The 23,660-nt window shown below is 51.8% G+C and overlaps 2 protein-coding genes across 5 annotated transcripts in view; one reads left to right on the forward strand and one right to left on the reverse strand.

The window, feature by feature from the left end:
* Positions 1–536: 536 nt before the first annotated feature.
* On the reverse strand, positions 537–21,991 carry ODAD4 (outer dynein arm docking complex subunit 4). The gene is made up of 12 exons (XM_080678916.1): positions 21,686–21,991; positions 19,426–19,557; positions 19,018–19,168; positions 18,276–18,337; positions 17,808–17,973; positions 15,807–16,031; positions 15,485–15,692; positions 11,211–11,297; positions 9,475–9,671; positions 6,576–6,676; positions 3,771–3,855; positions 537–1,156 (listed from the first exon to the last, which is right to left on the reverse strand). The coding sequence occupies exons 1-12, from the start codon at positions 21,797–21,799 to the stop codon at positions 621–623; spliced, it is 2,064 nt and encodes a 687-aa protein (XP_080535042.1). The 5' UTR covers positions 21,800–21,991; the 3' UTR covers positions 537–620.
* ACLY (ATP citrate lyase) overlaps positions 21,951–23,660 on the forward strand; it is a 50,554-nt gene continuing 48,844 nt past the window's right edge. For 2 of the 4 annotated variants that reach the window (XM_080678912.1, XM_080678914.1), the window contains exon 1: positions 21,967–22,284. The gene's annotated coding sequence lies outside the window, so the exon portion shown is untranslated. Of the gene's footprint in view, positions 22,285–23,660 lie in introns of all 4 variants that reach the window. The other 2 variants (XM_080678910.1, XM_080678908.1) reach the window with 2 other exon arrangements.

The following is a 23,660-nucleotide window of genomic DNA, read 5'->3' on the forward strand; positions in this document are numbered from 1 at the left end:
GGGCTTAGGGGTTTACACGTAGGTCTCCCTCACTGAGTGATGGTTGAGGCTGTCCCATCATTATTTCTTCCAGAGAGCCTCCCACTGTGTGCTGCACAAAGTAGGTACTCAGCAAAATGAGCCAATGGACAGCAGCCGGGCAGACATGCCTCTACTCCCAGGCCTTTCTCTTTCCTCCCCCCCTTTAAGCTGTCCTGATTCATGGAACTCACCTGTTTCTTCACCCTGCTGACGCTCTTTCTTCGCACCTTTCTCTTTCTCCCATAAGCCCTTTGGACAGGGTCTGGGGGAGAGGAACACACTTCACACCTTGCTCACACTCTGGGTCAGGCCTTGTTTGGAGGCCTCTTACCTCAAGGTAAGGTCAGAGCTCTGCTTGGGAAGTAGTACCCCATGCCTGGTCATTCATTCTCTAAGTCTGTTCTGAGAATGGGTGGGGGTATGGAGGCAATGAAAGACTCAGGGTTTGTACCAGTGAAAGATATTTAAAGGGAAAACCGTATCAGAAAAAGGCAGAGGTGACCTATTCCAAAATCTCAACTCGAAAGTCTAGTTTAATAAGATCCCCATGTCCCCTGTGAATCCCAGCCTCCTGATCCTAAAGCCTACTAACAAGGGCTTCATTCATCTTCCTTTTCATCCTTTTCCATTTTTTCAGCACTTTCTGTTTCCGTCTCTCCCAGTTCTATTTCCCCCAGTTCTTCTGACTCTCTTCTTTCGGCTTCTGAAAGACTCTCCTTTTCGTCTTCGGATCCGTTTTTTATTAATTCTTCTGAGAGTTTCTGGTCCAGATCTGAAGGCCTCCTGTAGATTTCTCTCGATTCCCGTTTGCTCACTTCCTCACCTGCTCCTCCTGAACTTTTGCCTGGTCCTCCGGACCATTTCTTCATAACATCTCTCGAATCTTTCCCCATGGCTCCCAGTTCTCTTCTGGAGGAGATGTTTCTTTCTACTCCTCTCTTCCTGTTTTCTTCCTGTCCGCTCGCTGTGACGGTTGGACCTTCTCCGTTAGACAGCTCATCGTCCGTGTCCTTCTCCATGTCATCGTGCTCTCTTTCCCACTGCTTCATCACCTTCTCGGGTTCCTCTCTCACTCTTCTCACTCTTTCCTTCCCCTTTGCCGCTACTTTTGCTTTATCCAGTGCAGCAGCCTCTTCTGGAAAGGAAGAGAGAAAGGTAAAAGTGTGTCCCTCTCTGGGCCTGGGTGAACCCCAGCCTGTGGTGGCCTGTGCTTTTAAGAGAAGCACTCCTTTCCAAACAGAGAGAAAGGGACTCGTCCACTCCTGAGGACCAGCTCTGTTCCAGGCATTGTGTGAGCTGCACAGATTATACCATTCAATTGTAAGTGCATAGTGTCATGAAAGTGCATAATGTGTCATTGATTCGAGTTTGCAGTCAAGAGACCTGAGATCGATAAAGAGGAATCAATCACACACCATGATCACACTGCAAATGAATGGAGAGCCAGAATTTGAACCCAGGACAGTCTGCCCCCACAGCACATTCTCTTTCAAGAAACAGCACAGGCCCTGGGAAAGAACAGAAGGGGTCTTTTCTCCAGCACTCTCGTTCGTTCGTTCTGCATTTCTCTTTGTCCCTGGGAGGCACATTTCATCATTTGTTGGGAGGTTCCCTGTAACATAGGCGCAGACTGCTGGCAGCAAGTTCAGCTGGAGAGCTATTTTACAACCAGAGGGATCCCAGCTCCTTGTTTTTAACCAGTTACAGAGAAAAGTCACCAATTTCCTCCTGAGTCGCCCCCACATTCTCTTCCTGGGAGCCCCTCTTAGGTGCCTAGGGGCTCTCTGGTCACAGCTGGGAAAAGGCTGCCACCTGCTGTTTGGCGGTGAAGACATATGCAATGCTGCCATCTGCTGTTCTGGGAGGGAAATGCCCTACCCGGCTGCGGCCACTGGCCTCAGGGCCTTCCCCTTGAGTTCCGGAGGACACCTTCCCCGGCACGTGCCTGCCAAGATTGGCAAGGGCAGTGAGAGGGAGGCTGCTTGGAGCCTCTGCTGTTTCCCAGGTGTGTCCCTTCCCATCTACTGCTCCTGTGGCTTCTGAGAGCAGCTCCAGGGTCATGTAGGGAGGTTGAGCCTCTCTCTGAGGGGATCCAGCCACTACATGGCAGATGCTGAATGATAAAGGGCTGCTCAGGTGCCCGAAAACTCCACACCCAGATTCCCATCACCATGCCTGGGTCAGAGAGGGCTTCCGCCTTGGTGCTTGGAGGCGGCTCAGTCTTCTTGGCTGCACAGAGTAACTGCGATAAGGCTAGGGCACCGCAGAAGGGCAGACAGGCTGTCCTGGCACCAGGGACAGCGCAGAACCGTGGCAAAAGCCTAGGTCTAGAGCAGCCGTGGGCAAACTACGGCCCGCGGGCCTGATCCGGCTCTATCCTGTTCTCTTGCTCTCCCCTCCGCTCCTTTACTTTGAATTTATATTAGTTCACACAAACACTCCATCCATGCTTTTGTTCCGGCCTTCCGGTCCAGTTTAAGAACCCATTGTGGCCCTCGAGTCAAAAAGTTTGCCCACCCTCTAGAGCCAGGCTTCCTGAGACAGAAACCACTGTGAACCTCAACCCCTCTGCCTCCGTGTCATCCATCAAGTCAAGCAAATAGTAATGCTTATTGGATAGTCTTCCTGCAGGACCAGAGAGTCAGGACATAGTGTATAAAGTCCTGAGAACAATGTCTGGCACATCGGAAGCACTAAATGGAGATCAATTTCTGTCACCCATCCCCTCTGGGGCCCATCCCTAATGACTCCGGTGGGCCCGGAGCCTGGAGTCCAAGCCACCTCCTCTTCCCTCACTTCCTTCCGAGAGCCTCTTAGAGCCAGGAAAGGCCTCTTCACTCCCCGAGGCCTTGGGAGAACGAATGTGATAAAGCAGGTCTGTCTGCGCCTCTGCACCTCAGCCTAACCTCTGACCCTATGCTCCTTGCCCCCTTCTCCCCCCCGCCCCCTCCATCACCTCCTCTACCCGTGTTGGTCCCAAAGAGCAGCTCCTCGAAGCAGGGGACAGTGTGGCTCTGAGTCAGACTGCTGTGTGACCCAGGCAGGTCACTCAACTTCACTCAGCCTCCACTGCCCCCCAAACAGTACCTACCTCCTAGGGTGGTGAGGACGGAATGCGATGCTTACCCCAGTGCCTGGCACACAGGAAGAGCCCCAAAAGTGTAAGTAGCTGTCGTTCTGCCTCTGTTTTTGCTCCTGCTGTTCCCGCCAGAAATGCCCTCCCTCTCCCAGCACGCACCTGGAAAAGCCTCGGGCATCGTTTGGAGCCTGAAACAGACAATTCTTCCCCTTTGGAGACGTCAGTCAGAGCGCCTGGCCTGTGCTCAGGGCAGAGCGTTCCTCCCGGTCAGCGCGGGCCTGCAGGAGCCCGTTCAGGGACAACTCTAATTGTCTGGCTTTCCCACTGGGCTCCGGGCTCCTCCGGGGCAGGGGCTGAGCCTCTGTCTCCCCCACATCTCACACCTAACTGGCATGTGACCAGTGCTCATCAAATTCTTGATCAATCAATTGAAGAAATACAGAAGTGGGCTCTCTGGGCAGACAGCGGGCTCAGACCCCAGCCCACAGTGGGCTGAATCGCCTCCCTCTCCAGCCCCAGCAAAAGGCTGGGGCGCTGGTGACACGGAAGTCAGAATGCTCGTAGACAGTGCTCAGCCCGGCACCAGCTACTGAGAGTGCCCGGGGGCTGACAGAAGAGAATGCAGAGGGAAAATTCTGAAGCTGCTGCCTCAGGGGCTCCAGGAACTCACCTTTCTCTTTCTTTTCTTTGAATATATCCCTGTAGTTCGTTTTCTTCAGCTCATCAATGATGCCCTTGTTGGCATCATCCAAAGCCTGTGGGTGGTAGAGGAGCCAGTGAACTCTCATAACCCCTATTTGGCACCTACACTTCCCCTTTTACCCAAGTCCCAACCCAGGAAGCAGGGCTCTGCACTAACCCCGCCCCCTCCTTTGCTCCTGGCTCCTCTGAAGGCTCCTGCCTGGAGGTTAATGGATACACAGGGACTTGGAAATACCCAGGCTCAGTGAGCGGTATGAGAGACATGACTGCAGGGCTTAGGCATGTATTGGGGCAGTGTGTGTATCTACCAGTTTCCACCTTTTTACAAAGATTCCTTTGGCTTCAGCCAATGCAAAGACACAGTGCAAGTGCCTACGCCTGCAGCAGGTCAGCAAGCCATGGAGGGAACTCAGACACACTGCAGCGTGGGCCTGGGGGCCTGCAACTCAGCCTGTGCACATCGGGAGGGCAGACTCTGCCTTCTTCCTCGTGACTTGCACGGGGGAAGGGGAAGCACCAGCAGGCACTCGGGACCATCTACTGAACGACCACCAGGCCTAGACACTCGTTGGCACCCCGTGTGCCTTCCTGTCTGGAGATGCCAGTCCAGGCGGGTAAAAGGTCAGGGGCCTGGTCCTATATCACTTAGGGCGGTGGGGCTGTTTGGCCCCACAGACACCTCTCTCTGCCTCTCAACCTTTCCAAACCCTGCTCAGTCCTCAAGGTGTCCTCAAACCCTCCTTGATGGGAAAGCCCCAGCCCCGCCTCCCCGCCGGGCTCTCTCACTCTGAATCCCCTGGTCCCTACTGCACTGTCACAAACAAGAGGGTCCTGTTTTAACTTTCCCGCTGATGCCAAGCTTCCTGAGGGCCAGGACCGTGGCTGTCACCTTTGGACTGAACATCCCAGGCTTGCCCAGTGGTTGAAAGAGGCCATCTGCATAACTTGATCAACAAGCAGTTCCTGAATTTAATTGCCGTGTCATCCGTCTCCCACAATTTGCAGGGTGATCGTACGGAAGAGGATTCATTGGGGGAGACCACGTGTGCGAACTGAGCATATGGCTAAGCCTCAGTGAAGGGGAGCGCTCCACCTCTGAGGGCCAGATTCGAAGGCGAGGTGCACATTCAGGGAGCCAACCCCTGTCGACAGAGAAAGGTGACAGGCCACAGTTGCCCTGGGCCAGGAAGCAGGGCACCGACTGCCATATGGTGGGGTCTGTTTGGGAGCGACTTCTCCACCGTGACAGGGAAAATATGGTTTCACCCCGGTTCTCACAAATTATGATCTCACCCCCTAAAAATCCAAGTGGGTCAGTGGCTCCTTTGTGGTTCCTAGACCTTCAAGTCCAGGCTGGTCCACCAACTGCCCGGGGTTCTCTGCCCCGAATCCTTCTGCTATCGTGGCCCAACTCCTGGATCCCGGCCCGGGTCTCCTTCTCTGCCTCCCACAGATCGCTCAGCACCCACAGCCTCCCGTGCCTGCAGCCTGGCCACACCCTGCCATCCTTGTCCTTCAAAACCACCAGGAGGTCTAGCTCCAACTGCAGCATTTCAGGATGTCCCTTCCCAGGGCCCCTGCTCCCTTTCCTGAATGCCGGCCACACCTCCAAGGTGGTTCCCACTGCCCCCGAGTTATGCAGATGGCCTCTTTCAACCACTGGGCAAGCTCCCCAGAAGAGGGCCTGTTTAATTCTCTCCAGCCGACGCCTACTGGGTCCAACTACCTGCTGGTGGTGGCTCTGGAATTCGGACATGGGACAGCTGAGGGGCAGCAGTCTGCTCGGCAGCGGGAGGGAGGTGGCCAGCCGACTCACGCTACGCTGCCTGTGCGTCTGCGAGGTTAGCGTGCTGACCCTTCTGAGGTTGTCCACCCGCCTGCAGCGGCCTCAGCTGTGTGTCTGCCTCCTGAAGCTGACGGCCAGGCCAGCACCGCCCAGCAGGCATTGCTGCGAGGATGGGAATGCTCGAGGTCTGCACTCTGTGGCTCCATAGCCACGGGTGGCTGTGGAGCATTGAGATGTGGCTAGTGTGACTGAGAAGCTGAATTTTAAATGTAACTTTCCGGTCATGTTCACTTAAATACCCGCACGTGGCCGGCGGCAGCCTTGGTGAGCAGCGCAGGTGGAGGCAAGTGAGTGAGGCAGTCACACTGTATTTCTTGTGGTCTCCTGGAGGAGGTAGGGGTTTTGTTCTAAAATCAATTTAGGTCTCCACTAGCATTAAATAAAAGAAAATGAAAAATAAGCCCTGGCCGGTTTGGCTCAGTGGATAGAGCGTCGGCCCTCGGACTGAAGGGCCCCAGGTTCGATTCTGGTCAAAGGCACGCACTGCGGTGCGGGCTCCATGCTCGGCCCTGGTCAGGGCCCATGCGGGAGGCAGCTGATCAGTGTGTGTCTCACATCGATGTTTCTCTCTCTGTCTCTCCCCCTCCCTTCCACTCGCTCTAAAATTCCATGAAAAAATATCCTCCGGTGAGGATCAACAGCAACAAAAAGAAAATGAAAAATAAAATAGAATAAGGAATGTCAGCATCCAGAGTAAAGGTAAATATGTTTTGTAAAACCTGCCTTTCCATTTTTTGTTTATTTCAAAAGAACTATGTGTGTGGGTTGCTGCAGAAACGGATGGCAGCGGCAGACGTTGGAAGGCAGTGCCCTACCTAGCCTGTGCCCTGCAGTTGTAACCAGTCTTTGCGGACTGGCCGCCGGGAAGGCTGAGGGGCTGCGGGCCGCCCACCCCTGCCCAGGGGGCCCAGCTGGGGAGAGGCTCACGCTGATGATGGCGCGCTGCGCCTCGTTGTTGTGGACCAGCTTCGCTCTCTCCAGGGCCTTCTCGAAGTTGTTCACGGCCGACTCGAAGTTTCTCAGCTTCACTGGAGCACAGGGGAGGCACAGCACAGGTGGGTGGTGACACTGGTGCTGCAGGGTGCGGCTGCCCTGCAGGGCCAGGCTCCCTCAGGAGCCCCTGGCCAGGCGGGCCCCTCCCGGCGCAGTTGGAAGCTTGTGTGAGCCGGAGGCAGCCCAGAGCTGCCCAGGGCCACCCTTCCCCTGGCTTTCCAGGGCCCTCCCCCCTCTCAGGACAGGACCTGGGAACCTGAGCCATGGGTCTCAGGCCATTCGGAGGGGTCAGTGAGGGAAGGGGGCCTGTGCCCACATCATGTGTCTCCAGTTCAGGGGCCAACAACTCCATCCTGTCCCATCTGTAGATGGTTCCAAAAAGGAAATCTATATTTTTAAAATATTCACTCAATTTTTTAAAGAACTTTGCAGACCCAGGCCAGTGTGGCTCAGTGGTTGGGCCCCCACCTATGAACCAAGAGGTCATAGTTCGATCCCAGTCAGGGCACATGGCTGGGTTGCGGGCTCGATCCCCAGTGGAGGGCGTGCAGGAGGCAGCCAATCAATGTTTTCTCTCATCATTGATGTTTCTATCTCTCCCTCTCCCTTTCTCTCCAAAATCAATAAAAAAATTTTTTTTAAGAGGATAGAGATCTATATCTACATTTTTTTTGAGCCATAAACAGGTTTTTCCAAAGCCTGCAACTTTCTCTCACTGTGAGAGACACATGAGAGGTTAATGAGAGCGCAGGAAGGGAGAGATTAGTACTTCCTGAGTGTTCTCAGTGCTTGCACACCTACGTATTACTTTATTCTTACACCAACCACATAGGTGGGTATCACAGTTATCCCTATTACAGAGGACACAGACAGGCACCGGCCCGAGCCCTGCCCCCTAGGCTGTGCTGCGTTTGGCTTTTTAACTCCGGAGTGGGGAACGGAGACCAGGGGTGAGTGGCCTGGTTCCGCAGAGACCCTCGGGGCCAACGAGTCCTCAGGAGTGGACTCAGAATAACGTCCAACCTGAGGGGTATGTCCCGCCGCCCCTTCAGCTTACACAGTGCCCTCCTGAGAACGGGAAATAGTTCTAGAAAAGCCACCGTAATCGTGTCTGCGATTTGGGTTTAAAGCTTTCCGTGCCTCTTCTATGCTTTTAGGGAAGAATCTATGGTTTGTAACAAGGCCCATGAGGCCCTGTGGATCTGGCCGCTCATCAGCCTCTGTCCTCCAAGCCTCCCTGGCCCCGGGAGTTAACGTGGGTCTCCTTCGGCTTATACAACCAGTGCAGTTCCTGCCCACGTCCTACACGCTGCTCCTTTGGCCGGACAGCTCTGTCCTCGGCTCTTAAAACAGCTGGTGCCTTCTCATCCTTCAAATGTCTGCTTAAAAGTTAACCTCTTCAGCCCTAACCGGTGTGGCTCAGTGGATAGAGCGTCGGCCTGTGGACTGAAAGGTCCCAGGTTCGATTCCAGTCAAGGGCATGTACCTTGGTTGAGGGCACATCCCCAGTAGGGGGTGTGCAGGAGGCAGCTGATTGATGTTTCTCTCTCATTGATGTTTCTAACTCTCTATCCCTCTCCCTTCCTCTCTGTAAAAAATCAATAAAATGTATTTTTTTTAAATCAATAAAATTAAAAAAAATAAAAAATAAAGAAGTTAACCTCTTCAGACAGGAGGGCAGGGCATTGTTAATGGTTTTGCTCCCTACTGTACACGGAGAAGGCACCAAGTCCATATTTGCAGCATGAATAAGTGAATGATTATGCCTCTGATCATAGAACTGGCCACATGTCCTCCCTCGCCGAGGTCAGCTGTGTACCTGGGGCAGGCGCAGCTTAGCACAGCTTCGCAAAACCCAAGCTGTGGAGGCAGACAGAACTGGGTTCTAGTCCCAGCTCCATCGCCTGTTAGCTTGTGACCTGGAGCCATTTCTTTTTTAATATTATATTATGAAATACTAGAGGTCCAGTGGCTCAGGGCTTCGGGCTGAGCGCTGCCCCCCCTGTGGGAGCGCCCTGATCACCAAGGGGCAGCTCCTGCATGGAGCATCTGCCCCCTGGTGGTCAGTGTGTGTCACAGCGACCGGTCGTTCCGCTGTTCAGGCGATTTGCATATTAGCCTTTCATTATATAGGATTTCAAATGTACACCAGGGTAAAAGGAGTAGTATAATGAACCCCCGTCACGCATCACTCAGCTTCAACAATTATCAAAATATTGCCTGTCTTGTTTCATCTGTTTCTCCATGCCCCTTCCCCTTGCTGTTTTTTTAAAAACAATTTCACTGAGATGTAATTCACATATTATAAATGCACCCATGTCTAAGTATGCACTTCAATGATTTATAGTACAGGTATAGAGTTGTGCAATGATCACCACAACCCAGTTTTAAAACATTCCCATTGCTCCAGAAAGTTCCCTCGTGTGACCTGGGGCAATCTGCTGAAACAGTGCCTCAGTTTCCCCACGTGTAAAATGAGGACAATGACGCCCACAACGCCGGCTTGCATAGTGATTACATGCAAGAATGCTGATGTAAAGAGCACCGAGGCGACACCAGGTGGCGCTGTTTTGACGAGGACACGGTGCTGTGCTGGTCTGCAGCTGAGCTGGAGAGCAGGGGCAGCTCTCAGGGCGCCCTGCCCTAACTGAGCTTAGCCCAAAGCAGGCACTGACCCTGGTCAAAGGGCGGGGTCGGTCCCCACTCTCAGAATCAGAATTCATCTGGGCAGGGGCACACTGGGATGTGAGGTTTGGCCCACAGGGTTCCCAGCCCAGGCGTGCAGCGGGGCCTGAGTGCTGGGGGAGGTAGGGTGTCCTGTCCGAGCCCGTACCTTGTGCCTGTGCCACCAGAACACTGGCGTTCAGCTGCCACTCGACGTCCCCTTCTTCCTCGGCACACTGCTGGGACTTCTCGCCGTAGTTCTGGGCCTGCAAGGCCTGGTCCAGCTCCAAGTAGCAGCGGCCAATCTCATGGAACAACCAGGTCTTCTCCAGAGTGGTTTTCGCCAGAGGGATCTTCTCCTCCCACCTGGGGATGAAGAACCAGGTCAGCGCCTTCCACTCTAACCCCGCACGTGGCCACAGGAGGTCGAGGCCTCCTGCTGGGGGCAGAATAAGAACTGCCCGCCAGCCACCCGTTCTTTTGATAAGGAGCGGTGCTCATAAGCAGTAACGTTTTTTTTTTTGTTTTTTTAATATATTTTATTGATTTTTTACAGAGAGGAAGGGAGAGGGATAGAGAGTTAGAAACATCGACGAGAGAGAAACATCGATCAGCTGCCTCCTGCACACCTCCTACTGGGGATGTGCCCGCAACCAAGGTACATGCCCTTGACCGGAATCGAACCCGGGACCCTTGAGTCCGCAGGCCGACGCTCTATCCACTGAGCCAAACCGGTTTTGGCAGCAGTAACGTTTTTTAAAGCTTCCAACACTAGCCCTAGCCGGTTTGGCTCAGTGGGTGGAGCGTCAGCCTGGGGACTCAAGGGTCCCAGGTTTGATTCCGGTCAAGGGCATGTACCTTGGTTGCGGGCACATCCCCAGTAGGGGGTGTGCAGGAGGCAGCTGATCGATGTTTCTCTCTCGTCGATGTTTCTAACTCTCTATCTCTCCCCCTTCCTCTCTGTAAAAAAATCAATAAAAATATATTTAAAAAAAAAATAAAGCTTCCAACACTATTTTGGAACATCTATGGGATCAAATTTGATACAACAGTTGCAAATAATGATTACAAAATATCATTCGAAATAACATAAAAATAACGTTTAAGAATATTCTTGCCCGGCTGGGTTGGCTCAGTGGTTGAGTGTGGACCTATGAATCAAGAGGTCACGGTTCAATTCCCAGTCACGGCACATGCCAAGGTTGCAGGCTCGATCCCCAGTGTGAGGTGTGTAGGAGGCAGCTGACCAATGATTCTCTCTCATCACTGATGTTTCTGTCTCTCTCTCCCTCTTCCTTCCTCCGAAATCAATAAAAATACTTTAAAAAAAAAGAAAAAGAAAAAAGAATAGCCCTAACCAGTTTGGCTCAGTGGATAGAGCGTCGGCCTGGGCCTGCGGACTGAGGGGTCCCAGGTTTGATTCCCATCAAGGGCACATGCCTGGGTTGTGGGCTTGATCCCCAGTAGGTGGCGTGCAGGAGGCAGCCGGTCAATGATTCTCTCTCATCATTGATGTTTCGCTCCCTCTCCCTTCCTCGCTGAAACATATATATATATATATATATATATATATATATATATATATATATATATCAAAGTTTGAATAAAAAATAAACAGATCCCTGAGCTCCAAACCGAACCTATAATTCACACCCCTCACAAATGCTCGAGGTGATTCTTGTCACTGGGACATTCTGAGAAAATGATGATTCTAGTCTATTTATTTAACGGATGAGCCCCTGAGTTTACAAAGTGGCTTTCCTGAGGCCGCCTAGCAGAGCCAGGGGCCAAACCCAGGTCTTCTGATGCCCCGTTTCCTGGCACCCTGGTCCCAGGCTGGGAGTCTGGTGTGAGGGGGGAGGTCCTGGCCCTGAGGTGGGGAGGGGGCAGTCCTCGGTCACTCACGTGTCGATGGCTTGCTGGAATTTCCCAACTCTGGCAAAAACCCTGCCAATGTTGTCAAGGGCTCTCGACTTGGCATCAGGAAGGTCACTGAGGGGAAGAATCATGATAAGTCGTTCACTAGCAACCGGGCATTCTCGGCAGCACGGAAGCAGAAAAGAAGTCGGAGACGGGGGCCCTGGCCTCCGGGACTCAGGGTCCAGTGTAAGGGACACACCCAGGCTGGCAGGGCTGGCACGCACAGGGCCTCTCACGCTCTGTAGCTAAGAATGAACATTATCGGGACCTTTCTGGGGGACCACCAGTCAACAGCTAGCAAAGGTGTCCCTTTGATCTAGCAATTCCTCTTTTGGAACTTACCTCAAGAAGATCATGTAGCAAGAACACTCATTAAGGCACTGTTTGTAATAATAAACATGGGAAACAGTCTGAACATTATAAGTGGCTTAGCACTGGCAATTTTTGTGTATGAAAAGTCATCCCTGATACAGTAGGTTAAAAAGTCAGATTATAGGAGTATTTCTATGTCTATCGCCCCATTCCTGTTAAAAATAAATATGCAGCCCTAGCCAGTTTGGCTCACTGGATAGAGCGTCGGCCTGTGGACTCAAGGGTCCCGGGTTCGATTCCGGTCAAGGGCATGTACCTTGGCTGCGGGCACATCCCCAGTGGGAGGTGTGCAGGAGGCAGCTGATCGATGTTTTTCTCTCATCGATGTTTCTAGCTCTCTATCCCTCTCCCTTCCTCTCTGTAAAAATATCAATAAAATATATTTAAAAATATATATATAGTTAAAAAAAATAAATAAAAAATAAAAATAAAAAAAATAAATATGCAGAACTGAAGCGTGATGCTGTGCTCCTGGCTTTGGCACTGGAGGAAGGGGCCACAAGCCAAGGAGTACAATGAACGCCGCTCTAGACACTGGAAGAGCAAGGAACCGGGTTCTCCCCTATAGCCTCTGGAGGGAGGGAGGCCCTACCAGCACCTTGATTTTCACCCCAAACTGCCATCAGACTTACTAGTACAACCTCCAGAACTGTAAGAGAAGAAAACTGTTGTTTTAAACCACCAAAAAACAACTAACTAAATAAAAAGTGGGCTTTATTTTTTTTTTTAAGTAGAGAGAATATAAGTCTATTAGCAATGATTACCCAAGGGACATGAGAGTATGAGGGAAACTTTTAATGGATCCGTATAATTTAAATTTTTACAGTATTCATGTGTCATCAGGAAAGAGTAAGACATTTCCATAAAGAAAAAGACAACTGCACCCCCTACATCGATTGTTTACCATTACCATAGCAACATTCCCATCTCTGTTCAAAACTGCCTCCTTCCTAACAAGTGAAACAGGAAAACCCTCCCGGGTCCCAGATCCCCTCCACCAGTGGGATCCCCTCTTGCTGTCTCCCTTCCCACTTCCTCTTCCCCCTCAAGCCCCTGAGACCCACTTGGCTTCCATGTCTACCATGAAGCTCTCCTCCGCGGATCCGGTCTCCCCACTGTGGCCAGCCTGCCTTTCTCAAATGCAAACCTGGTCCTGGTCAGTTGATTCAAGCACCCTCCCGATACGCCAGGTTGCGGGTTCGATCCCGGGTCAGGGCACATACCAGAATCAACCCATGAATGCATAAATAAGTGGAACAACAAAACAATGTTTCTCTCTCTCTCTCACGTCCTCTCTGTCTAAAGTCAATAAATGAAGACATTGCTCTACCCCCAGAGGGACTCACACGTATCGGAGGAGTTCCACGGCAGCCCTTTAGTGATGGCCTAAGTGCCCACAGAGATGTAGTTCCACAAATGACTGTGCGAGCTGGAATGCCATTCAAAGAATTACACCCTTCCCAAGACACATTCTTTTTAAAAAAAAAAAAAATACAGACATGAGTTGCTTTTGTTAAAAAAAATCCTATGTAATGCACAGACGTACATAAATATGTAGGTAAACACATTAAAAAGAGGCCAGAGGGACACATCTCAATTTGTTCCCAGTGAAGTGAGGACTGTGGTGTTGGGGGAGGGGAGGGGGGGAGAAGGCGGTCAGGGTCTGCTCTCAGCACCACGCGGTTGTGCTTCAAGAGCAACACTGCAGTCTTGTGTAAAATCAAACTCATGGTCCCTCCGTACCTTCAGGCTGGGGTCCTTCCTCCTCAGTGCGGCGTCCGGACCTCCCACTCCCCACAGGTCCTGGCCCCCAGCCCTGCACACTACCCGCAGTTCCCCAAATCCTCCAACCCTGCCAGGACCCTCTGTCTGGGGTGCCCTTCTCCCTCCTTCTCCTCTCCTCTTGCTGACACCCCTGTCCTCCCTGAGGCCTCCTTGGCTTCCAGCAGGGCTGCCACCTGCCTCTCTCCTTGGGATCTTGGCCACACTTTGCACCCGCTGCTCTCACAGCACCTCTGAGGTCAGCCTCCCCTTCTAAAGTGGGTGCTCTGTTGTGTGATGAATGAATGAAGGAGTTGTAATAAGTCAATGTATTCATAACAATACTATGTAATACGCTAACAATAACAGTAATGAGAAAGCATGCATTCAAATCATCTATAGAGTATTGGAAGAAAGAAATGAGGGCTGGGGTCACTAAGAAGCTACTGAGGCAAGTTGGGGTTTGAGCTGCACCTGGAAGAATGATGGACTTTGGGGCAAAGAGGGAGGGGCATGGCTGATTAGAGTGAGGGAGCACCTGGGATATACTGAGCTCACAAGTTAAGACCGAAGGCCTTTGCGGATGTTAAAAAGGAACTAACTTGGTTTAAGGAACACTCCGTTCATTCAGCCACTTAGCATACATTTCCTGCCTGGCCATTTGTGGCAGGTGCTGGGAAGAGACAGGGAATGTAAGACAGTCCCAGCCCAGAGTCTCCTAGTGCAGGCAGGGGACAGCGGAGTGTGGAGAGAGCGCACAGAGGAGGGGTTTCTAAGTCACCCCTGGGGCACAGGAAGGCTTTCCGGAGGAAGAATCCTGTTTACTTTGTGAAGAATGGGTAGGAGGGAGTTGATGAAGAAAGGGCTGGCAAAGGAGGAGGTCCTGCTTAGGCACCCCTCCCGCCCTCTCAGGTGGGCCTATTGCTGTGTCCACCTGAGGCGCTCAGCTTGGTGCAGGAGGTGAGAATGAAGCGGGAATGGATGGCATGCAGGGCTCCAGCCAGGGAGAGGGAGAGGGCAGGAGGCAGGAATGAATGTCCAGGAAGGCCAGTTTGACCCAAATGGAGGACTGACATCAGAGGCCTTGAGTACCAAGCAAAGGTGTTTGGTTTCAATCTGAGGGCAATGAGGGACCAAGGCCTGTTTGTCAGCAAGGGGAGGAGGGTTGAGAGATGAAGAGCAGAGGCGCTGGAGTTGATATGTGGGAGCAGCTGGAGGCAGGGAGAGCCGAGAAACGGGATGATGGGAGGCTGAAAGGGACTCAGAACTGTGGGAGGAGAAAGTCACAGGTGACTCCAAAGGTTCAGACCAGGTGCCCCGAAAGCCATGGCACCGCTGAGCGGCCATCAGGTTTGAAGAGCTGGTTCCGGGGGGAGTTGATGTTACTTTTACGGTGGCTACACAGCAATGTCCTAAGGTCTCCGTGCGCACTCCGCACCCGGTCCTCCCTCCCACCCTCTCAGGCGGGGCTATTGCTGTGTCCACCTGAGGCTGAGAGAGGTTAAGTGCCCTGTCCAAGGTCCCACAGCTTGCAGACACAATTCCGGAGCTCCGGTCGGCCGGACTCCAGAGCCCAGGCACTTGGTCAGCACCATGGTCTGCAAGGCCCTGGTTGGATCTGATCCCTGCCCCCTTGGTCCAGCCTCCTCTGGCCAACTCTTCCCCTGGCAATACCCTGTGCTCTCCAGCCTCAAGCATCCTCCCACCTGCCTCAGTGCCTCCCCACAGGCCCCGGCAAGGGCTCCTGAAACATACTGCTCCTAGCACGGGGTCCTGGGCTTTTCCTTCAGCACACTTATCACCATGGTGATCTGTGAGCTATGCCCCTCCCCTTTCACACCTGCAGGGAAATGGCCCTTCTGTCTGGGCTTTGCTGTGTTCCCAGTGCTAGCGGCCTCTGCATGCCTGCGGTTGAGGAAGGCTTGCTGACATGGTGTCAGAATGAAAATTCCCCTAAGAACCAGACCACTGGGAGCTTTTTCGAGTTGTGGGCCAGTGCCCTCCCCTTTGTGGCAAAAAGGCCAACAGTCTCCTTCAGCCCCTTACCCTCAGTCCTGGGCAGGTGGCTCCTCCCTCCGCGGCCCCCCCCCCCAGCACCCCCCCCCGCCCCCCGCCCGGGCACTCACTATTCCTTGGCGATCTCCAGGTCTCTCCTGTGGCTCTGCAGGGCTGCGACCATCTGCCCCAGCTCGATCTGGGCATTCCCTATGCAGCTGTACAAGTTCCCAACCAGCTCATCCTTGTTGGGCACCTCTTCTTTGTTCCATTCCAGCACCTTCTTCAGCACTTTCTCGGCTTTCTGAAGGCTCCCTTCAGCACTGCCGCTGGTCAGCACTGGGAAGCGAAAGAGGGATGTGGACTGAGGGGAGAACCCCCCCCTCCCAGACGCCATCCACAGCCCGCGGAGGCCTGGGGCTCAGTCCCCGTCCCTCTGAGAACATCACCCACGCATGTCAATGTCCTCCAGGCTCTTGAGGATGTATCGGGCGGTCTGTGAGGGGCGGCGTTTGCGGTTCCGCAGCCACTGCTCTTGCATCAGCTTCCGGTCACGCTCCCTGGCGTAGATGGGCTTTTGTTGCCTCCAGAAGTTACTGCGGGAGTCCAGGTAGTTGATGCCGTTCATGATGAGGTCCTCCACGGTCAGGCCGTGCTTGATGGTGCCTTTGATCAGGTCTGTGGGGAAGGGTGTGAGGAGAACCAACCAGAACAGGCATCTAAGGAGTCGCCTCCTCCTGGCTCTGGGTCCCTACTTCAGGGCCCTGTGGGGGGCTCTGCCTGGAGCTGCAGAAACAGTGAGCAAAGCCAGAGCACATGGGTGGCAGAGTGGGTCCATCTGGGCCCAGATGAGGCCAGAGCCCTTCCCTTTCCGGCTTCCCCACGGTATAGAGCTTCGTGCCTAGGCCCCTTACGGCAAGATACATGAGGAACTAACAGAAGGGGCAGCTGATGGATAGCCCCCAGCCTTCCGGGCTCCCCCATTTCAAGCAGAGACCGTCTAAATGCACAACCTGGCCCAGGTTGCCAGTGCCAAGTGATTCCCCGGGTGCAAAGTGGGCCAGTGCAAGCTAGGAGCTGGAGGGGTGTGCCCAGGTCCTGCCCGCCGCCTGAGCAGAGGTTAGAGCTGGTAGCAAAGCTGCAAGGCCCATTGGAGTGATCAGGCCACCCTTCCCTCCACAGGAGCTCCTCTGGGGAGGGAAGCATTGGAGATGAGCCAACCGTGAAGCTGCCCCTGGGACAGACGTGCAAGGAATCCTGCAGACGGCCTTGGCAATCAGCTCTGGAGAAAAGCCATTTGATTCAAGGGTGATCCCTGCACAGGCTTATCAGCTAATGGCAAGACTCCCATCCCGCATGTTTATGTGAGGCATTCATTTCAAGGCTCCGTCCTATGTCCTGTCGCTGCCAGCACAGCGTGTTCGAAAGATCGGTGGACCAGAGGTTAGGAGGCTGGGCTCTGGCATCAACTCATCATTAACTGGCTTGTCAACCTGAACAAGTTACTCCCCATTCAGGGTCTCTCTTTCCTTATCTCTAAAAGGAAGGGTTGGCCGAAACCGGTTTGGCTCAGTGGATAGAGCGTCGGCCTGCGGACTGAAGGGTCCCGGGTTCGATTCCGGTCAAGGGCATGTGACTTGGTTGTGGGCATGTCCCCGGTGGGGGGTGTGCAGGAGGCAGCTGATCGATGTTTCTCTCTCATCGATGTTTCTAACTCTCTGTCCCTCTTCCTTCCTCTCTGTAAAAAATCAATAAAATATATTAAAAAAAAAATAAAAAAAAAAAAATAAAAGGAAGGGTTGGCCCAGCCAGCATGGCTCAGTGGCTGAGTGTCAACCTATGAACCAGGAGGTCATGGTTCGATTCCCAGCCAGGGCACATGCCTGGGTTGTGGGCTTGATCCCCAGTGGCGGGTGTGCAGGAGGCAGCTGATCAATGATTCTTTCTCATCATTGATGTTTCTATCTCTCTCTCCCTCTCCCTTCCTCTCTGAAATCAATAAAAAAAAATTTTTTAATAAATAAAAGGAAGGGTTGTACCGGATGAGGTGTGGGGCATTCTAGTATTAGTTCCTCAGATTCCCCTTGTAGCACCTCCCAGCTGGAATTCTTTGTCCTTTGTCCTTACTGAAGGCCAAGGGGACACCCCCTTCAGGGACACGGTGGTAGAGGAACCCAAATCTTCGGAGTTCCCTCCCAGGGTACCACAGTGCTCAAGAGCGCTGGTTCTGAAATGGAACTTCCTGGATTCCAATCTGAAAGCTCTGTAACTGCTTACCTAGGCATGACCTTAGGTGACTTAACCTTTCTGCGCCTCAGTTTCCTCATCTGTAAAATGAGAGTAAAGCCTGTCCATAGGAACAAGTTGGCTAATATGGTAGGTTCTGCCTCTGCCTCGTGCATTAAGCATCCTCTCCAGATCCCCTTTGCCCCGTTCAAACAAAGCGCCTGAGACCTTCATCCAGTAGGAGCTTCTCCAGATACTCCTTATCCACATAGAGCTCGCCTAGGAGCTGGCGGGCGGTCTTCTCACTCTTGACCGAGCCCCTCCGCTTGGACTCCGTCTTGGGGTAGTATGAGGTCTGTCTCATGGGATGCGGCTTCTGCAGGGCTTTCATACTCTGGGAAGATAGAGCAACACCTGACAGAGCCTCAGCAAGGCGCACAGAGAATCCAGGGGCCCAGGATCTGTGATCCCAAACTCTTCCTCTGGGACCTCCCGGTGGGCCGAAACCCATGGTGTGTGTCTGCCCCAGGAATAGCTAGACTGTCAGGACCCCTGTAGAGCTGGGGCAGACCCCCATGGCTGCCTGTGATGGGTAGGAGCTAGTTTCCAGTCAACGGGGCCACGAAGACTTGGGTGCCTCAGGTACACGTGGCCTCTTCCCTTGAAGGTTTGTAGCATCAGAACCAGGGCCCTTACCTCAGCCTGCTTGCTTAAGAAGGACAGGTCTCCTTTGTTCTCCAGCTTAATCGAAGAAGGAGCTGCAAGGACAGAAGCTGGGGCTCAGGTCGACCAGACCCCCAGCATGACCTATCCCATATATTTAAGTGGAAATGGCTGCCTTTGGCAGGCGGATGGGTGGTATTGTTGCAAAGCTGGCTCTGAGCCAGCCTGGCAGGCAAATGGTACATGTTGTTTTGTGTAATACTCTTGTAGGAGGCTAGGCAGCCCCTGCTAGCCCAGGGCCATGGCATCCAGATTTCCAAACAAAGGGAGCTCTCCATGCCATCCATTTCCACACCCAGCCATCCACACTGGCAAGCTCTCACTCTCCTTCCTTCTCCCCCAACACAAGGCCAGCTCTTGGTGCACAGGTGGTAAGGGAAGAAGCCAGAGACTAGGGAAGACTAGACTCGGGACTCCATGCAACCCTACGATACCAGGCCAAAAATAGGCATATTCATTTGACTTGAGGGAAACAGCTCTTCTTATCTGGCATTGAGGATAACCAGACACTGCAGTGCTCAGTATGGTGGATCGGGGATTGGTCCTCCCAGTGAACGGTTCCTAATCTTCAACAAAATCAGCAGCAGCCAAATCCAAGCATGGGACTCCCTGTAGGCCTCCTGGTGGTCACCACCTAAGGCTCTCAGGCCTTCCTCCAAACCTAAGAACTCTAAGAGACTTCCTGGAGAAGGGCACAGGTTCCACAGCCACTCACTTCCCACTGAGTTGTTGATGGCTTCTTGGGCTTTCTGAATTCCGACTTTGAATTCCCGATCAGGCCGTAGCTTATAGCCTCGATGATAGAACACCAAGGCAAACTCAAAGTCTCCCATGGTGTACAGGGTCTCCGCCTTTTGTAAAATGCCCTGAAATGAGAGGAAGTCAAATCAAGGTGGACAGACAAGGCATTACAGAATTCGGGTGTGGTGGAACAGAAGGGGCTTGGGTTGGGGTCAAGGTTGGGATACCAAGGCAGGGAGCTAGGCAAGTGACCTATCTAGAAAGAGAAAATGGCATCAAACTCTAGGCAGTCTGGCTGGTTCTTCTACCACTTCTAACCAGAGGGTGCTGCAGACAATGGCAGTGGTGAAAGCAAGTTGGAGTTCTCCACCCCTACAGTCACCTTGCAGAAAGTCGGGTCACCCTGGAGTGAATCCTCAGCATCCTTCAGGGATTTCTCTAACTCTCCCATCTTCAGGAAGCACTTGGAGCGGGCAACCAGGCAGTTCTTGTCTCCATTCTGAAGCTGAAGAGCCTGAGAAAGGAACCACACAGGTTGACAGGTACCAGGCAGGGCAAGGTAGAAGCCAGATTGGCAATAGCAGCCCAAACCTTCTTGCCGGAGTTTCAAGGGGACTCCTTGGGGTACCAAACAGGTCTTTGGATCTTATCAGACAAAAAGCAGCATATGATCAATATTTGCTTAGTCAACTCCATTATCTGCAAATGGCTCATCTTAAACAAGGTCAAATCACAAGCTATTGTGGAAGCCACAGGTTGAGATGTAAGAATATACTACTCTGTGGATGTATTGAATTTCCCTGAGTGTCTGGGATGCCTCCAGTTCACTCAGACAATGGAATCTTAGGATGTTTGGTGCATACCAAATTCAACCACAAATCTGCAAAGGCTGCGCAAGACTCAAAATACATTCCAAAGGCTGAGCACTCTGAAGGCTAACAAAATGGATTTTAGGACAATCTGCAAATTGAGTTATCCCTTCCACTAGTCCTCTTTTTTTGCATAGCTTATTGTGAATGAATCTCTATTTCGGGTGATTAAGATGAAAATGCCAGCAAAACTGAAACTGTGATTTTTGGCCCTAAAGTGGGAGCAGAACTCTTCCCCTACTCCCTATGTCCTCACTTCTTCTGTTTGAGCTCATTACCATAGTCTGTGGCATATTGTCATTCCTGGGATATCAGACTATATCCATACCTTTCTAAGACTTTCCCACTTTCCAGGAAGAGGAAGTAGCTACTTTATTTCTTGTGGGGGGGGGGGGAGCCACTTCTTAATCAAAGCTATCTTCCCTCAGGGTGTTCTTTTCTCTCTGCCTGAGCTTCCCCAGGATTAAACAGGATCCAAAAATAGAAGGGATGGAGGCAGGGCTCCTGAAATCAACTGTTGGCTCAACTGGTCAATCATTTCAAGTCTTCAGTGATGGGAGGGATAAAAGATTCTGGGTAGCAGTTGAGAAGCTTGACTTTAGGAGGAGTCTCAGGACTGGTTAAAGAGAGCTATTCTGCCACTCCATTTCAAATAAGAAGTGGGCTGCTAGCCGGTTTGGCTCAGTGGATAGAGCGTCAGCCTGCGGACTGAAGGGTCCCAGGTTCGATTCCGGTCAAGGGCATGTACCTTGGTTGCGGGCACATCCCCAGTGGGGAGTGTGCAGGAGGCAGCTGATCGATGTTTCTCTCTCATCGATGTTTCTAAGTCTCTATCCCTCTCCCTTCCTCTCTGTGAAAAATCAATAAAATGTATTTAAAAAAAAAAAAAAGAAGAAGTGGGCTGTATGTTGTAAAAGAAATTGTCATAAAAACACATAATAGCTTACTTGCGAGGCAGTATCACCTGGTGGTTAGCACCTCAGAACTGGAGTCTGAGTGCCTGGGGTTGAATCCTTCCTCTGACACTTGCTAGTTCAGTAATCTTGGACATGTTACCCAACTTCTTTATCAGTTTCCTTATCTTTAAAATCATATAATAACAGTACATCCCCATAGGCTTATACTGCACTTAGCAGGATGCCTGGTATCCTAAAACAGCATCAATCCCCTAAGGGTGGGGTGGAGCAATTTATACTAAGGTTATGTATGATACTGTTAGTTATTTACTGACCACCTTCCATAAGCAACTGAGACTTCACTTCTGCAAGAAGTCTCCCAGCCAATGATGGGGAATTGGGCCTGCTCTGTAGAAGGAGGCCAATCAATCACGAAACATTTGATTTAAAAAGTAGAAGCCCGGCTGGCATGGCTCAGTGGTTGAGCATCGACCTATGAACCAGAAGGTCACGGTTTGATTCCTGGTCAGGGTACATGCCTGGGGTTATGGGCTCGATCCGTAATAGGGGATGTGCTGGAGGCAGCCTATCAATGATTCTCTCTCATCATTGATGTTTCTCTTTTTTTTCTCTCTCTCTCCTTCCCCTCTGAAATCAATAAAAATATTATTTTAAAAGAAAATAGAAGAGGTCAGAATAGTTATTAAGAATCAGGTAGAACGCAGGTGGGAATTGGTAGAAAGTGGCTTAGCAGGGCCTTATCTGTCACTGTGGTGCATCCATCAGGAACAAGTGACTAGAAACGATAGTGCTATCCAGGCATCATCAGGAATCCAAAGCGGTGATGGGTGATGGAGAGGTTCAGAGCGCGACTCACGTTGCTGAAGCTAAGGACAGCTTTAGAGAACTCCCCGCAGAGATAGAGCCGCTCGCCCTCAGCCATGTAGGAGGGAAAGGTGCTTCGCAAGATGTCAATTTCTTGGTCCGACATGATGACGGGATTCGGAATTCGGAAAAGCTGAAGCGGAGAAAGGGAGAAAAGAAGGCGTAGAACCTCTGTTTGGCTTGTGGAAATCCCGTCTCTTAGCAACCGGGAGACAGAGACCTACTTCCGGTCCCTCCCCCTGCCCCTGTGGGGCCTCAGTCCCGGGGACCGCCACGGCCGAGAGCGCCGCGCCGGGGCAGCTGCGCGCCTGGTGGAGGTGTGGCTGCCGCATGTCCGGTGCGTGCAAGGCGGCCCGGCTCGCGTGATCCCTGTGGTGGCACGCTCCACCGGTTCTCTCCGCGGTTGAATCGTGTCCAGAATTTGTAGCCAGAAAACTAGGGAGCGGATTGCGGCAGGATTCTAAATGGGGATCGGCACTCGCGGCAAGGCTGTGTGCACCGGGAGTGCGCCGCCGGGGACAGAGCTTGGAGTCGCGGCAGTCCTCGGGCAGGCAGTCTTCATTCCCTAACTGCGTAACCTGCGGCTGCCAGGTAAGGGCTCTGCACCTTCACTTTCCTGCTGCCTAATGAGCGGGAAGATAGAAAACCTTCCAGATGTGAGGGTCTGCACGAGCCAGCGTGGAAAATAACGTTGGGTTCAACCTTCGATTTAACACATTTATTGAACCCCTGCTAGTGGTAGGCTTGGATCAGTGCCTTTCCTGAGATTCTCCCTCCACTACCCCCCCCACCCCCCAAAGTGAACGGGGTTCCAACAAACACCCTTGTCTTGACTACATTATTTTGAAAGGTCAACTCCCAATGCCAAGGAGATTGTGACCTATCATCTATCCTAAGGCTGCTTGCAGAAGTGAAGTCTCTGGCATACAGTTGCTTGTGGAAGGTGGTCAGTAAATAACAATATCATTCATAACCTTAGTATAAATTGCTCCTCCCACCCTAAGGGGATTGAGTGTTGTTTTAGGACACCAGACATCCTGCTAAGCACAGTATAAGCTATGGGGGAGGTACTGTTATTATTTGAGATAAGGAAACTGATAAAGAAGTTTGGAAGGGAGAGGGAGAGATAGAAACATCAATGATGAGAAAGAACCATTGATTGGCTGCCTCCTGCACGCCCCCTACTGGGGGTGGAGCCCACAACCTGGGCATGTGCTCTTGACCTGAATCGAACCTCCGGACCTTTCAGTCCACAGGTCATAGCTCTATCCCCTGAGCCAAACCAGCTAGGGCTGATAATGAAGTTGATAACATGTCCAAGATAAATGAACTAGCAAGTGTCAGAGGAAGGATTCAACAACGCCAGGCACTCAGACTCCAGTTCTGAGGTGCTAACTGCAGATTGTACAAAGGCAGGGATCTTGTGTTAACCTTGTATTTCCAGAAGGCAACTGTCTGGCACATAGTAGAACCTAAGTAAATAATTGTGAAAGTGCAAATAGTAAAAAAAAAAAAAATTCTTAACTACACACACATATACACACAATGAGAACGTGTAAAACTTGGGAAATCTGAATAAGCTCAGTGGGTTGGGTCAGTGTCAACTTTCTGGTTGTTATTGTACTAAAGTTTTTCAAGGTGTTAACTTTGGGCGAACCAGGTAAAGGGTGGATGGGATCTCTTTGCATTATTTCTTTCAACTGCATATGAATTTACAGTTATCTCGAAATAAAAGATTCAATTCAATGACTTTAATACCAAGATAATAAAAAATAACTTGGTTCCTCCTCTCTCCCTAATTAGACAGAACTCTTCTGTCTAATTAGGGAGAGAGATGCATAGACAATAATGACTTCCCAAAGTGGTATTAAATTATTCAAAGTTCTGTGCGCCTGTGAGAGAGATGAGGACAGTGTGGTGTGAAGCCCAGGTGAGTGAATGATTCATTTAGGGTTTGGTATGGGTCA

Source organism: Plecotus auritus (assembly GCF_963455305.1).
Source record: "Plecotus auritus genome assembly, chromosome: 7".
Classification (NCBI taxonomy): Eukaryota; Metazoa; Chordata; class Mammalia; order Chiroptera; family Vespertilionidae; genus Plecotus; species Plecotus auritus.